Source organism: Arachis ipaensis, chromosome B03, assembly GCF_000816755.2.
Source record: "Arachis ipaensis cultivar K30076 chromosome B03, Araip1.1, whole genome shotgun sequence".
NCBI classification, from domain to species: domain Eukaryota; kingdom Viridiplantae; phylum Streptophyta; class Magnoliopsida; order Fabales; family Fabaceae; genus Arachis; species Arachis ipaensis.
This window is the reverse complement of record NC_029787.2, coordinates 115,659,949-115,675,657: the sequence shown is the minus strand read 5'-3', so window position 1 is coordinate 115,675,657 and position 15,709 is coordinate 115,659,949. Positions and strand designations below refer to the sequence as shown.

The following is a 15,709-nucleotide window of genomic DNA, read 5'->3' as shown; positions in this document are numbered from 1 at the left end:
ATAAATAAATTATTTATTTAAAAAAATGTCTTAAATAAAAAAAAGCTTAAAAATCCAATAAAAATGAAAAATGACAAGAACATGTGACAAATTTGCAAATATTCTATGCAAAAAAATTTATATTAATATATTTACAATTCCACCTCAAATTTATTTTAAATTCCTTTAAGCATCTTGGTCCTTTAAAGACCATTAGATACTTTCACCATATTAGACTCTTCCATGATTAATTGATTATACAAGACTGGACTTTCAGTTTTAATCAACAAAGTCATGTTGACAAAGAAAAATTGTCTGTCAACTTAAAATATGAAACAAGATAAATAAGCCATATTTCTTTATTTCTTGAGACAGTACGGAATAGCAAAACCGACGACGCTGTATTTCCAATTTCCAGAAAACTGAACCATTCAATAGAGAAGTTTCAAAAGACTAGTCCAAAATCAATTATGACATACAAATAATACATTTTGTTGAGTTATATTTCCTAAAAAGTCAAACTCTCATGAGGTGCAATTCAATTTCTCAATGACTCGAAAGTCTTGTATGTTTTCGGGAGAGAATTCTACAGAAGACATCTTCCAGTTGATGAGCTCCATATTCAATTCCTGCATTCCTCATATTGACTTGCGACTTAGCAAGCACATAATACTCCTGCCTCCTCAGCTTTCATCATCAAAATTAAACAAACTGGGTTCTGAATCATCTCATCTAACAACTCATGTTTTGCGGCGTGGCTAATCATCAATTAAAACTTGCCCCCAAAAGAAGATAAAATATATAACATAAACTGCTAACTTAATACATGTGTGGCCGGTATTACAAAGGTGACCTGAGCTTACGCTAGACCCTTTCCAACTCAGTCTTGTGTTTGTCCATTTGCTCTTTCAACTCTTTTTTCCACTCCAGAACTAAACTTTCTTGTTTCTTTATCAGCTCATTTTTCCTGTCAAGTTCTTCTTCCATGAGAGTGATATCCTGCTTCAACAAGATATACAAGAGAAATAACTATAATGATATAACCCGGTCAGTGGGTGTAAGAGCATTAAAGTACTGCAGTCGCCACCATACCTTTCTAAGCATTTCAACTTTAGTCGGCTTATCCTCACGTTGCAGACTAATAAAATGAAGCTGTAACTTCTTGGCAGCCTCCATAAAATCTCTAGCATACCTATCCACATCAACTGATAAAAAAACCATCCAAAAGATGAAAGCAAGTTAGGTTACATAATATGTTTATCTCATCATGCATTGCAAAATGAGAAAACCATTTGAGTCCCTTCTTGACCAGTACCAAAAATTCATTTTCAATTAATTCTGGGTATCGACACTTAGCAGCCCCCACTTTCACATTTCTTCCTGTGAAATTACTTGCTCTAATTCCATTTAGACTGAGATGGCTTTGCAAATAACTCTATTTGAATTCCATTTCATTTAATATTTTCATTCCCTATGTTTTCTTTTTTATCAGGATTCTTGTAAAAGAAATAGTGAATGTGGGAGATAAGATTTTGTTGTTTTCACAGTTTCATTTAATATTCATTCACAAAACTATGAAAACATGGAACACGGGAAACAAATCAGTAATATCCTACAACATATGTTCGAAAAACAATCTTAAATGATAAAGTTAAATGACTTGGTGTGTAATATGTACATATATGTATGTATCTATGTCCAGAAAACCCTCTCTAACGATACCTAAATGGTTTCACTGTTAAGAATTATTTTGGAGGCATTTTACCCACATTTTCTTCTTAATTTAGTTTGAATAGATGATCAGTAATATAAGCAATTCTTTGAGTCTTGACTACTATATCTTCTTCTGACACACATGGTGCTCTACTCAGTGCAAAATTTTATAAACACTGGAGTGCAGGACAATAATATAGAATAGCTTGTTAAAAAATCAATCTATTCTGTGAAAAAAAAAAATCACAATTGCTCTTTCTCAGTAAAAACACATCCCAATTTAAATTGTTAATGATCATTTACACCCTACCCAAAAAAAAAGGACAGAAACATTTGACATAATGATACAGAAGTACGGGAAAGTTGGAATGAAAAGGGTTGGTAGTAACTGACTCTGATGGGAAGGGTGGGGAGAACGGTCAATAGCTTGAAGTTCACGGGCAGGCAAACAGGGAAGCAAAGCAGCCTCCAAAGCCATAACAGAAGAAACCATATCATCCTTTGTAGAAGCAGCGGGAGAAGATGCTAGTTGCTGATCAACCCCCTGCTGTTGTTGCTCACCTAATTGCCGATCACCCATCTACCCCTTTAAGAAGTCTGATTCTTCAAAGATATTGCAGAGTGCAGTTTCAATTGAAGTGATGTAGTTTTGAGCAAGGTTATGAAAACCGGACCGATCATCAAACCGCTCTAGTCACTGGTTTACTGGTCCAACTGGTCTAACCGTGGTTCAACCGGAAAAACCGTTCCATAATAAAATAATAAATAAATTATAAATAAACATCCTAAATATCTTTGAAATTTAAAACCCTACATAAAATATCACCAACTAAATGTAATTAATCATCAAAATATGCAATGACTTGCTGCAAATTTGTTGACAATTAACATAATTATACTTCCATTAAAAATAACTGGATTGAATTACAATGCACAAGTTAAAGATAGAGAATATTGTCTTAATGTAGCTAAGTCAAAAAGTAAAACAAAAAATGATAGTGTTGCACAATAAACGCACAATAAACACACAACAGAGCCTGAAACAAACACACAACAAAGCCTGAAACAAAAAAAATCAAACACGGAGGAGGGGTAGCAAGTCGGCGGAGATCAAGAACAGGGACAGTGCAACCAAACAATGAACAAAACAATGAAAACAGAATTTTTTTTATAACAGAACAATCAAAACATGAATCATACAATCACTAATTGCAATTTTTTTCTTCAAAAGAACAGAACAATGAAAACATGAAGCATATAATAAATCAAAAGATCACCAATTGCAAATTTTTTAATAAGAACAGAAGTTAGAACAGTGAAAAATGAAGAAAGATTAACAGTTTTCAACCCAATTTTAAAAAATCTCATCACAATGATTAACAAAAAAAAAATAAAGGAACAGTGAATCAGTAATAGACAGAAACAGACAGTAAAGCAGTAATAGAGTTATCAATTTAAAATTTATCATCAAATACAATCAGTGAGTAAAACCAGTCAATCAAGTACTGACTAGACATTCGAAAAAAAAAAAGAGAATCAAAAGAACATTTAAATCACAGCAAAAACACAACAACAAAGTGAAGAATACCCAAACCAAAGAACCTTCAATCACAGCTTAAATCAAGAACAGAAAATCACAACAAAAACAAAAAAAATTAAAAGTAACAGAAGAACAACAGAACAACAACATAAGAACAATTAGCAAATTAACAAGTTCACAATAACAGTTAAAATTTACCAGAAAAACACTAATGCAAGTGGAATCATCATGCTAATATGTTTTCCGCAAAGATGCTATTTGTGCAGCTAAATTTCCTAATTACTAAGATCCAATTATTCTAATTTCACATGCAATCAACTTACTAAGTTTCTAAAAGCTAGAAATTATAAAACCAACCAGAAATATGGTTAAAGCATTTCATCAAACATGTTGAGTGCGGTAAATTTAAAACGAAACAAGAGAATTCAAAGCTTAATATCAATGTGATAGAGAAGAGAACATAACTATTGTAACTTTAATTCAGTCTATGAAAAAATCCAAACCACTGCCAAATCAAATAGTTACTTATTGTAATGGAAATCAGAAGTTGCAGAGTTTGAAGCAGAATATTGGTGTTGTGTGAGTGTATTGTCTGGTGGCGGGTTTAGGGAACTCACGGCGGCGACAAAAGAGAGCAGTTCGACGGCTAGGAGGAGCGCGCGGGTTGGTCGCAGAGTTTGAAGCAGAGCAACGTGGCTTCCAGACGAACGCGAATGCGACCTCGAACGGTGAACACCGAGCGAACGTGAACGGCGAAGAACGCGAACGAAGACGACAGATGAACGAAAACCCGAACGTGAACGGCACACAAACGGCGACGGAAGCGCGGCTGAGCAGACAAAGACGACGGACCCCGAGCTCGAGGAAGCAGCCGCGATCGGTGACAGCGAACAGGGGTTGAAGACTTGGAGCACGAGGGAAGCTAGATGGACGGACGGATGGCGAACTTTGGGTGCGATGGACGGCGGCAGTATGCCACTCCTTGCGACGGTGGTGTAGGCTTACAGTGCTAGGGTTTTTTGGCTGGGTTTGTGTGATTTCTTTCTGAATGAAAGAAAGGGACAAAGGCCAAAGGGAGAAAGAAACGAAGGAGCTTCCGTTTTTGTGTAAAACGTGCTGGTTCCGGTTTGGTCCGATCGGCCGGTTTTTGGCCAGTTTAATGGTTTTTCAACGGTTTTCTAAACAACGGTTTTACATGCTTGACTGGACTGTTAGTGTTGTCACTTGTCAGTTTGCGGTTGAATTGGTTCAACTGGCCGGTCCGATTCGGTTTTTAAAACATTGGTTTTGAGTCGTAGTTTCTGGTGCGGAATGACCGAAACCCTAGTAGAGGATCTCTGTTTCGAGAAATTTGATTGGATCAGGTCACTAGTTTGGGCCACAAACCCACCAATCAGCACGGCAGCGGAACACGATTCCACCTTCTTCCCTGACGACTCCACGCTTCGGCAGCTCCTCCGTGCCGCACAACAGAATCGCGACGGTACTGCCTTAGTTTCCTTTTGAGTTCTGACTTTGCATTTTGGGTCAATATGTGCTTCTGACTTCTGAGTTCTGACTTTTGCCCTGACTTCCCTTTGCATCCGACCTAATTGGGGATATTGAGCTTTCAAGTGGGTTTCGTTTGGATTTGCCTTTGAAATCTCGTTTGGGCTACGAAAAAGGATTAGTTGGGTTTCGATAACTATAAATCTAGCTCCCTCTCTGACCAAATAGAATCGAGTCCCCCTTAAAGATTTTTTAACAAATAAATCTTTGTATATATATATAATACTAAACTATTAATAGAGGGTTGTCAGGTAGTGAAAATCCAATGTGTCATGCTAGAGAGAGCCTGAGAGTTGGACATTTTATGGTATTCTCTAAACAGTTAGTTCATGTGTGGTCTCTCATTCAATCATTTATTTTTTTTTCAAGTAAACTTTGCTTCTTAAAACAACTTCTTCCTTCAATTAATTCTCCTTCATCTTCTACTTCAATATTTATTTTCTCTTCACCTAACAGGTATCAAAAACCTAAAATTTTAAATTTGAATGGCAAAAAAAGGGTATAATTATAACCCAGTATTCATTGTTCAGTTTGTATAGTTGCTTCAATGTCTTTAATATTTTCTAACAACTCCTCCTTTTATTCTCTTTCACTCCCAATAGTGTTATTCACTCTTTCATTTCAATTAATTTTCTCCTTCATTTTTTTTACCTGTTTTTCTAATTTTTTAGTGAATTTCAAATTTTGAATTTAACTGCTTTACGAATGACTCATACTTATTTATAACCCCTTAATTTTATTATTCATTGCAGTTTTGTGGTTGCTCCTCCATTTTCTTATTTTTCAATTCGTTATCGTGGTGGTGATAGAGGGCATTGTAAACAGGTAGCATATTTGGAAAATTTGGAAGATTCTCCAGTAAGCTTCTAGGTACATTTTTCTCTCTCAAATTCATGGTTTCTTTTCCGTTTTTGTAACTGGGTTTACATCAAATCTTGAACTTTTTGGTTTTTATTTTATTTTTCTTTTTGCCTCCTATTATACCACAGCATGGTTGCAGTTGTTACGTTCGGTGAAAAGCATGGTGGTGGATACAGGGGAGGAGGCAATGGTGGTGGTGCTTGCTACAACTGCGGTGGGATGGGTCACATGGCCACGGAGGAGAAGGCAGTTCATCTTTTTCTCTGCTGCTAACTGCTTTTTCTACGACCTTATAGAGACTAACATTTTGTCTTCCTGGTATGATATCCCATTACCCTTCTTTCCATCTAATTAAATTGTATTGAGATTAGATTTTGGAGAAGTGTTAGTTGAGTTTGTAGCAATTTCTGACCTAAAAGCTTTTATTTTCCAGCTCTTCTGTTTTTTCTCTGATTCCTAGCGCAGTGTTCAGAAAACTCACGGCCATGTCTAAAAACAAGCTTTGATTACTTTCGATTCCATAAATTTTCAATTTTGAGGTTTTTTGTTTGAGGTTTTTCAATTTTTTGTTCCATATTCTGAAATTTTGTGATTTTAGTTTGATTTTATTTTTTCGCTTCAGTTGCATTTCGACTGTAATGTGAGGAATCCAACATGGGCGTCGGTTATGAATAGGGTCTTCACATGCATCGTTTGCTCCGCTGTTCGTCGCATCTTCGAAGTACATATTAGCTTTCTCAGGGAAGTTTCTTTGCTGATTGTTTAAATTGTGATAATTTCATGATAAGTTTTTTCATGGATGTCTGGTAAGACAAGTTAAACAGCTTGCTCTTCTTGCTTGACACACTGGTAAGAAAGTGGAATGCATTTCAACTGTCTTAAAGAGGAGGGCATGAGGGTTGGGTTCTTTAAGGTGTTATATATGCAATGTTTGTTCATCTGAGCTCTGCCTCTTCGATTCAGTCATCATTCATTTATGGTATTGTAAATTTTGCCCTTTGACTTTAATGACTCTGACAATTCCTTCCTTTAATTTCTCTTTCAATACTAACTATTTCTTATTAATTCTCACCTACATTTATTTTCCACCTCTTCAGACAAGTAAAAAGAATATGAAATTTCAAATTTCAATTTTGAATTGAAAAAACAAGTATATTTATAATCTCCTGTTTTCATTATTTACTGTATTCAGTCGTTCTTCTGGCGCTTGCTACAGCTGTGGTGGGGATGAGCCATATGGCCAGGGATTGCAACCAAGGAGGACGTAGATGTGGAGGCATGCACGGCGACAGTGGTGGCAGCGGATCCGCTACAACTATGGAGATTCTGGGTACTTTACAAGGGACTTCTAAACAAGCTATTTGAAAACAAGGTTTGATCACTTCTGATGTCCAGATTTTCAATTTTGAGATTTTTGGTTTGATGTTTTTCAAGTTTTTTTTTTTCTGATCTACTATATTTTTACTTTTTGTGATTTTTAAATTCGTTTTTTATTTTTTCGCTTTAGATGTGTTTCGATTGCAATGTGAAGAATCCAACATGAGCGTCCGTTACGTATGGCTTCTTCATATGCATCGATTGCTCCGCTGTTCGTCGCAGTCTAAGAGTGCATATCAGCTTCTGGGTACATTCCTCTCTATTAAATTCATGGTTTTCTTTCCATTTTTGTAACTGGTTTACTTCAAATCTGGATCTTTTTTGTTTTTGTTTTGTTTTTCTTTTTGCCTCATGTTATATGAATTCATGTTTATAATACTGAGAAAACTCGAGTTTTTAGCTTCTCAAATTTGTTGTTAAAGTGTTTTTCGGAAGGAAAATGGATGGGTGGATGAGAGTGTCATTCTGAAGCATAGCAACGGGGAACATTTTTCTGGCTTTATCACTATGCAGGCTTCCTTCCTCACGAACATCTTTTTAATTTATTTTATTTTTAAATAACTTTGGCTAAAATTGATTAGAGCAGTGAACTATTTGTATTTGAACATTAGCTCCTGAGGCATTGATATGAACAAAAAGCTTTCAGCTTATTTTGTCTTGGTTAGGTATTTTTTTTAACCGTTGATGTGCGCATGTGCCTTTGAAGTATATGCATACTTCTTGAATTTTCATGTTTAAATCTTAGTAGAAATTATTGTCATAAAAGATGCATTTGTTTGTGATTTTGGGGGTGCAGAAAGTACCTTTCTTTTTTTTCACAATTTTAATATTGTTTAATATGTGATTATGGTATAGATGTTGTGGATGCATGCAACTTTGGATGTGAACATTTGAAAATGTTACTGTATCTTAAATACTATGCAATGTGCATTCTCTGACTGAACCAGTGAAATTCAAATTCCATATGGACTTTTCTCTTATATGGTACAAATGTGGATGTATTTGCAATTAGCAAAGCAGTAGATAAAATTGAAGGCGTTCATGGTAAGTTGCTAAATGAAGCTGAGGTGGCAGCAGCTATTGAAGAGAAAAAAACTCATGCTTTTGAAATTAATCCTTCTCAGGTAACTTAGTTGTGAGCTTTACAAAGATATTGTTTTGTTCTTTAACTGTTATACCAATTCTTTTTTTTTTTTTAGTTTTCCATCATTATTATTATGATTTGTTGATACTGTAAAACAATTTTCACTATATGTAACAGTTATTTGAATCATTTGTGCACTTTCAATCGTGGTTGAAGCTTGAGTTTACATCAATTAGTGAGAAAGACATCTTTGATGAATAATTCTTTGGTATTTGATTGTCTTCAAAATTATTTATCTCTGTTGATTCTTATTGTATTTTTTTTGTGATTTGTTTTTGTATAGTTTAACGGTATACCAAGGAGCTTCATATTCTTATATTTTCCTAATAAATATAATTTAGAAATGTAAATAATAAGTTTAGTAATTAGTACAAAGAAACTATTGGGGTAGATTTTTTATCAAAGGAGGTGCAATGAGAATATAGGATTTTCACCTTACAAGTTTGTGATTGATAATTAGTTGTACTCTTATTTCTTTTTCCTTTCTTGGTGCTTATGTGTGTGTTTGAACATATCTATATGCATCAGCTGAATAATTAGGAAATGTTATGAATTTTGGAGATTTAGTTGACCATTGATAGAAAAATGTTATGTGTTGGATTATCATATGACCATTTGTATTTAGGTCCTCTTTATTAGACTTTGTGCATTATGCATCCAGTTTTCTAAAAAAAAATAACCATTTATGTTTCTAAAATGATTTAGGACTAAGAAGTTCTTGAAAGACTTGCTCATGTGATTGATAAATTTGATATCATTCAGTCCTTGAGCAATTAAGTGGGCAAGAAAGTTCTATATATCTACGTGTTCTTTCTTATTTGTTTTTGAAAGAGTTGTGTGCTAATTTTGATTTGTCTATATATTGTATTTTTATTTTTTTTATTTGAAGGATATAATTTTGGCTTTAAAGATTTTTTATTATCATATTATTAAATTAGTTTATAACCATCTATAAAAATCAAAATTGTGCACTATCTGTTTTTTTTTTTTTGGATAACAGGTTTGGTTTCGTAGCACAACTTATTTTTATTTTTATTTTTTTTTTGCAATTTTGGTACCCAAAAGAGTGCTTTGAGAGACTTCTCAACTTCAATCCATAAGAAGTAGTCTATATATACAAATTAAAATTTGTTGTATCATTCGTTTTCATTGTAAATCTAATGAGAGACCAATATTATTTCTAAAGTTTATAGAATATATAAGTGCATTGTTGACATATTAAGTAATTATTAACACGAGTATTGATGGTTTAGTTTGAATCTAATCACTAATAAAATGGAGAGTAAATACCCCATCCGACCCCTGACAATTATCTCGAAAGGACAACAAGGCCCCCAAGAAAAAAAACACCCAATCCGGCCCCTGATAATTTTTTTTGGGACTGATTAGCCCCTGTGCCAATTTTTTTGGTACAGGGGCCTCATTGTCCTTTCGAAGTAATTGTCAGGGGTCGGGTTGGGTTTTTTTTTTTGTCAGGGGCTGGGTTGGAATTTTTTTTTGTCAGGGGCCTCGTTGTCTTTCGAGGTAATTGTCAGGGGCTGATTTGGGTTTTTCTCTAAAATGGAATACCATGCCTTTGTGTTTATTTTTAGTATGGTCAGTGATATTTTGTAATTTTTCTTGCGAGATTGAAATAAATGGAACAAATTGATACATATTTTAGTACTGTAATAATTATGGTTGCAATCTTTAACAAATTGTCTAAAACTTTAATAGAAGTACAATATGATTTTTAATATTTTATAATTTATCTTTTTAGTATATAAAAAATTAATACATGTTTAACATTTAATTCTTTTAACTATTATAAAGATAATTAAATTTATGATTTAATATGCATTATGTGTTTTATAATGCATATTATCAATATTACATCGAAACAATATTTTTTTATTAGAGGCTAATATTAGAGTATAATTAATAAATCATTGTTTTAATGAAATCTTAAATATTTCTATATAATTATTAGAGTACTAACGTTCTCCTATGTTTTTTTATTATGTATTTCTAAATAAAATAACTCTTCATTCATTTCATGTTTAATTTCATTTGTTTTCTTATCAACTTTTGTTTGTCTTTTTTTTTTCATGCTTTTTAGATCCTTTTGTTCCCTAATGCATTTATGGCCTTTGTGTATAAGGAGATTTTTCATAATCTATAACTCGGAGCATTAAATTTTTTATGTGTAGAGAAATCTCTATTTGTATCATTCAGGATGATTGATTAGTAAATTGTGGATGATATTTTTAAGTTGAAGTCTTGATATTTTTTATTAGGTGGTTCAATGTTTAATAGGAGGTTATTAGGTAACTCTATCTAATGTTGAACCTATTTTTTTGTTGATTGTTTAGAAAATATATGAAATTGTGTTTTTGTTATGTAACATGGCATGAAGAAACTTTTTTACATTAGTAACGAATATGCAAAGAATGATTTTCAGTTTCTCATTTATGCTGAAAAATTTGTATATGTTAATTTAATTCAATTAAGGGCAGATATTAGGATTTTTAAGTATAATTTTATTTGATTATGATACACACTATATTATACATAAATGATGTATTTTGTTAATTCCAGTACTAAATATTTTTCATGCATCGCACGGGTCATTCACTAGTATATATCTATTCTAAATATAATAGTTAAGCAGTTCACTCACTGAGGTATATCCACAGTGTTCCCTCCAATTGAGCATACCCTTAGGTGACAACACGTTGCAGCCAAGGTAACATGGCTGGGTCCTTGAAATAAGTTGTTCATTAGTTAAAGTAAATAATTCCCTCGATGACACTCCAAATGAGAAGCAAGGGCGGATGTGGACACGTGGCTAGGGTTCGGCGACAACTAATGTCACAGTGAAAACATAAGGAAACTAAAATGTTATAGAAATAGGGCTCGGTGCGGAAAAGAAATTGGCCTCCTCTCAACAGGGCCTTTCGCCGAAATTGCAACGCAGTGAACGAGGCTGCCAGTGTTACTTCCAAGAACCGCGCTTACGTGACTGGCTTGCTTGGTGATAGGTCCTGGAAAAATTCAAAATGTCTATAAAGGAAGAATCTTCTGCAGCACCTGACTGGTGACTTGCGGTTAATAAAGCGATCGATTTGGTACCTCCAACTTAGGCGGGCTCCGTCTGGTGTTCAAAAATCACAGATTTTCCCGCCCACCACTATCATCATGACAAAAATAGTTGTGTATAAATATGAGAACCCCAAAGCTTATACAAATTATATATGTGTATTGTTATTTGGATCTGCTATAGGTTGAGGTCGATATTCTTTTCTGCTGCAAACAAATGCCTGCGAGGAAGGATTTTGTCGGGGATATCAATCCAACCAAGCTTGCCTGGTCCTTGGTTGTGGGGGTTGCTCGATTGTATGAGTTTCCAAGTCAGTGGAACAAGAATGAGGTGTTTAGCTTGGAGTTGGTTCTACAAGATGAGAAGGTATTTCCATCATTCATACTTATACCTTGCAACTTCTTCTTAGGTGTGCACTAATAAGTTATGTTCATGTTGTTTTTATCCAATTTACAGGGTGATAGAATTCATGCAACCGTTTGCAAGCCTGGGTTGGAATTGTTCAAAAATAGGATAAAGGAGCATTGTGTTTATACTATGCAAAATTTTATTGTCAAGCTTAACAATGGAAAGGTTAGGACAAGTCCTCACAAGTACAAGCTTAACTTTTATACAAAGACTGTGGTGGCAGCCCTACCTATTGAGACTTTTGCTTTTAACCCATTCAAATTCCGTTCATTTCATGAACTTGATGAAAATGGTTCAACCGATGGAAATCTATTATTTGGTAAGTTTAATTGAAATAGCTTTTTTTTGTCATCCTTTGATCAGACTGGGAAGTTATACCTTTAGATTTAAAACTATGTATTGTGACATGCAGATTACATAGGAGAGGTTGTTGGAAAGGAGGAGGCCAGGGGGCGGATTACACGCACTGGTGATGAAACGAAGCTTATAACACTCCCATGGACAAGACTAGGAAGACTCTTCATTGGGTAGAATATGAAGATAAAGTAAGGATTAGGTCACTGCATGTGTATCATGAGACATTATACCCGGTTTGAAGTCGAGATCTGAGAGTGCATTCAGTTTGATGAAGGTTATAAGGAGCCACATGGTATAATTAGTCTGGATTACCTCTGGTATTTGTAATCAACTTAGTTTTAAGGTTAAGTTTGGTGCATGTTTTGTATCCTATCTTTGGAGCGTGCTTTTAGTGATTAATTCCAGTTTCTATGTCGTTATCTTTGGTGGAAAAACAATATATGTTAAACCTGATTATGCTGTATTTAGGTAATGCATCTTTGGTAGGCCACATCTACTAGAATATAATGTACTTTTATGCTTTGGTTGTTATAACTTATCTAATGGACATCGTGTTTACAACATCAACCTGTGTATCATGATTTTCTTTTTTTTTTCTCTATGAATGATTATTGGTTGAGGTAAATTTTGTTATACTCCATCATAATCAAGGAAGCAATACAACAATTTTTAAAATTCTCATATAAATTGAATCCATGCTTTTAGCCCGTGATCATATAGTGCTCCATTTGCTAAAAAGGTATAGATGAAGTTCAGCGAAAATTAACTCTGCATAAGGTGTTAGCTTACTGTCATGTACATGTTGCCTTTATGCCTGTATAATATACTTGATTCTTCGGCTTATAGAGATTAGCCATGACCAAATGTTTCCAATTTATAATTCAATTTTGCTGGGAAAATATAATTTTCAACTTTTAATCCTATGAATAAAAATTTAGCGTGAAGTTGTAGGAATAAAAATTATAATATAATATTCAGTTCATTAAATATATACATAATTAGAATACCACAAGTGTCACATTTGAATTTAGGCTCAATTTAAAACCAAAGGATGCCAATGAATAAATTTTTTGTGCATATAGAGCATGAGTAAATATCAACTTTATTCTCAACTACTGTTACTTACCAACTGCATGAGAAATATATATATAATTACAAGTTGTTATGCCTAAAGAAGCAAAGTTGGGTTTAAATCAGAAAATTTACATTCCTTTTGTATTTGGTTTACATCACTTTAGTTGCACATATTGTTGTTCTTATAGTTTACTGACAAACAAGATATAAATATTTGCATCCCTTATTATGATTAGTTTCTCATGGCCCTCTAGACCTTGCCTTTATGGCACTGTGTACTTGGACCTATGTCCCTAGAATTTTTATTACACTATTCTTTTACTTTTACAATGAATAAAATAATTTTTTCATGACTTGAAGGTGTAACCATACACATTAACGAGTGATAAGGAACCAAGGCCTAGAGGGCTTTGTGTAAACATTGCCTTCAAATGTGCGCTCCTAAGGATAGCAGTCATTACATTAGCCATGACACCAGTCTCAGTTGAGTCTTTGGCATACAGATTAGCCATGGCTAACTTTTCCAATTTATTGTTCAATATTTTTGCGAAAATCTCATTTTAAATTTTTAAACCTGTCAACAAAAATATTGTCACTTCTTATAGGAATAAAAATTAAAATATAGTTTTCAATTTATTAATTTGATACATAATTAAAATAGCACAATTGTGACATCTCAAGCTAGAGTTAATTTGAAACCAAAGGATGGCCATGAATAGATTTTTTGTTTCCCTGTACCATGACTAAATATGAACTTTATTCTCAACTACTCTTACTTGCCAACTGCATGAAAAAGAAATATATACTTACAAGTTGATGTTGTGACTAAAGAAAGAAAGTTTGGTTTAAACTAAAAAATTTGCATTATTTTTGTATTTGTTTCGCATCACTTTAAATGCCAAATTAGAGCAGTATAATTGGGACGCTGTGCATAGAAGCCCGAAAAGCTATGCCAGCAAATTATCACTTTTGCTGTGATTTCATGTCAACAGCTTCCTAAACTTTTCTCTGTGATAGGATACTTTGTAAACAATTCCACATATAAATAGGTGTACAAAAAATATCTAACAAAGTCAACTTGGCCCTCTAAGATCTATTTATGCTTTTATAAGATTGTGCATCAAAGAGCAGGATATTTTTTCGAGGCTTCCACACCATGGTTACAATTCAGGTATGTGTGAATCACAACTTGAAGATTTAATTCGCATATGGATCCTAAAATTGCAAATACATAGTATCTCACTGAACCTCAATACCCATGAACCAGTAATTTTTATTTTCTTGACCCAGATTTCCCTCATCAGCCTAACCTGAAATTGCAACACTAGCATGAAACAATCGGGTGAAAATGCGAAAGAAACGAGACACTCTAGATTGGCAAAGCTATCTGCAAAAAAAAAGAAAGCTAACTGATTCAGACCAGAAAGGTGCTTTCAAACTATATGTTTAGGTCATACGAAACAAATTTCATGTTACCTTTGTGCTGTGTTCTTGCATTAACTAGCATTATTTTATCCTCTCTAACACGTTGCGAAAAACCTTGGGATAGCACAACTGCTGCCACACAAGCAACACGTAGGCATAATGCATAGATGTTGCAATAGTGCACCTCCACAGTCTTAAGATAGAACCCCTTTTAAGGAGTTGTCAATTGCTTCTTTACAAGGTATGTTATGTAAATGGTTAACACATATAGGTGAAGATATTTGAATGAAAAATAAAAAGAACTTATTTTGTGTCCATCATTATTTTATCCTTTCTAATCCTTTGCAGAAAACCTTGGGATAGCACAACTACTTCCACACAAGCAACCTGTAGGCATAATGCATACATCTTGCAATTGTACACCACTGTGTGAAGATAGAACCCCATTGAAGGAGTTGTCAACTGCTTTCTTACAAGGTATGTTATGTAGATGGCTGACACATATAGGTGAAGATATTTGAATGAAAAATAAAAAGAACTTATTTTGTGTTAAGTTACGCCCTACACCTTTGTCTAAACCATACTATATTACTCACAAATTCAACAACTTACATTGTAAAGTTCTCTTTCTTGTGGTAGCGATAACATCACGACACTAATTAGAGAAGCCTATCACCTTGAGTTACAGCAAATTGACCTACGGTTGAAGTTCTGTGGGACCACTTCAGTGCAGATTTTGGTTCTAGCTATTTCTTAGCTATGCATTGCTAACAATAGGAACCTTCATGTTTTAGGCTCTAGCTATAACCATGACAAGCCAAGTCCTCCAAATGCATCTAGCCGCACCAGCATCACAAATAACTTTTCAACACAGTTGGGGACCTCAGGGATTTTTCACACCACTGATCAATCACTCGGTAAAGATTTCTTTAATGCCATTAGCAACTTCTTGCATACAACTTCATCTATCAAAACGATTACACTTCAAGGTTTGGACTCTTTCAAATATCATGCAAGTTGTGATTGTTTGACACACAGAATTATTCTAACCATATCGTATACATTTGTTGCTGTAATTAGGAGGAGAGAACACGATGCAACTAACCTCATGTCTAACTCATCCTTCCTCCTATGCTCAAAAGCCTTCAAGAAGTGTGAGCGCAAGACGCCACATTCTGATTCCATCAACACATGACCATAGCAA

General features: G+C 34.1%; 2 protein-coding genes and 1 long non-coding RNA gene across 10 annotated transcripts in view; 2 read left to right on the top strand and 1 right to left on the bottom strand.

Annotated features, from left to right (window-relative positions):
- The window catches only part of LOC110270316, a 15,727-nt gene extending 12,884 nt beyond the window's left edge, over window positions 1–2,843 (top strand). Inside the window, exon 3 of the long non-coding RNA XR_002359717.1 lies at window positions 2,347–2,843. This is a non-coding gene — a long non-coding RNA (uncharacterized LOC110270316). The remainder of the gene's footprint in view (window positions 1–2,346) is intronic.
- Window positions 421–2,415, bottom strand: LOC107631150 (mediator of RNA polymerase II transcription subunit 28). Its single transcript, XM_016334497.2, has 3 exons — window positions 2,086–2,415; window positions 1,072–1,184; window positions 421–978 (listed from the first exon to the last, which is right to left on the bottom strand). Exons 1-3 carry the CDS (start codon window positions 2,270–2,272, stop codon window positions 844–846), a joined length of 435 nt encoding a protein of 144 aa, XP_016189983.1. The 5' UTR covers window positions 2,273–2,415; the 3' UTR covers window positions 421–843.
- LOC107631149 lies at window positions 4,579–12,502 on the top strand. Of its 8 annotated transcripts, none has more exons than XM_021119337.1 (11): window positions 5,134–5,236; window positions 5,533–5,650; window positions 5,770–5,959; window positions 6,264–6,362; window positions 6,458–6,620; window positions 6,834–7,013; window positions 7,149–7,265; window positions 8,039–8,142; window positions 11,425–11,607; window positions 11,698–11,968; window positions 12,062–12,502. In XM_021119337.1, the coding sequence occupies exons 7-11, from the start codon at window positions 7,181–7,183 to the stop codon at window positions 12,178–12,180; spliced, it is 762 nt and encodes a 253-aa protein (XP_020974996.1). In that variant the 5' UTR covers window positions 5,134–5,236; window positions 5,533–5,650; window positions 5,770–5,959; window positions 6,264–6,362; window positions 6,458–6,620; window positions 6,834–7,013; window positions 7,149–7,180; the 3' UTR covers window positions 12,181–12,502. The 8 variants fall into 8 exon arrangements, 7 of the variants coding, with proteins under 7 accessions (XP_016189982.2, XP_020974995.1, XP_020974996.1 ...); XM_021119338.1 differs by having other exon boundaries at window positions 6,453–6,620; XM_016334496.2 differs by lacking the exon at window positions 5,134–5,236 and adding an exon at window positions 4,579–4,715 and having other exon boundaries at window positions 6,264–6,620.

Bases quoted from the DNA above. Each gene is read 5' to 3' on its own strand.
- LOC107631149 (XM_016334496.2), top strand. From the start codon at position 7,181: ATGAGCGTCCGTTACGTATGGCTTCTTCATATGCATCGATTGCTCCGC. The intron at 7,266-8,038 runs GTACATTCCTCT...TTAGCAAAGCAG, and splicing joins GAGTGCATATCAGCTTCTGG to TAGATAAAATTGAAGGCGTT. The intron at 11,608-11,697 runs GTATTTCCATCA...TCCAATTTACAG, and splicing joins TGGTTCTACAAGATGAGAAG to GGTGATAGAATTCATGCAAC.
- LOC107631150 (XM_016334497.2), bottom strand. From the start codon at position 2,272: ATGGGTGATCGGCAATTAGGTGAGCAACAACAGCAGGGGGTTGATCAG. The intron at 1,185-2,085 runs GTCAGTTACTAC...TTTTTTTATCAG, and splicing joins TCCCCACCCTTCCCATCAGA to TTGATGTGGATAGGTATGCT. The intron at 979-1,071 runs GTATGGTGGCGA...TTGTTGAAGCAG, and splicing joins AAGTTGAAATGCTTAGAAAG to GATATCACTCTCATGGAAGA.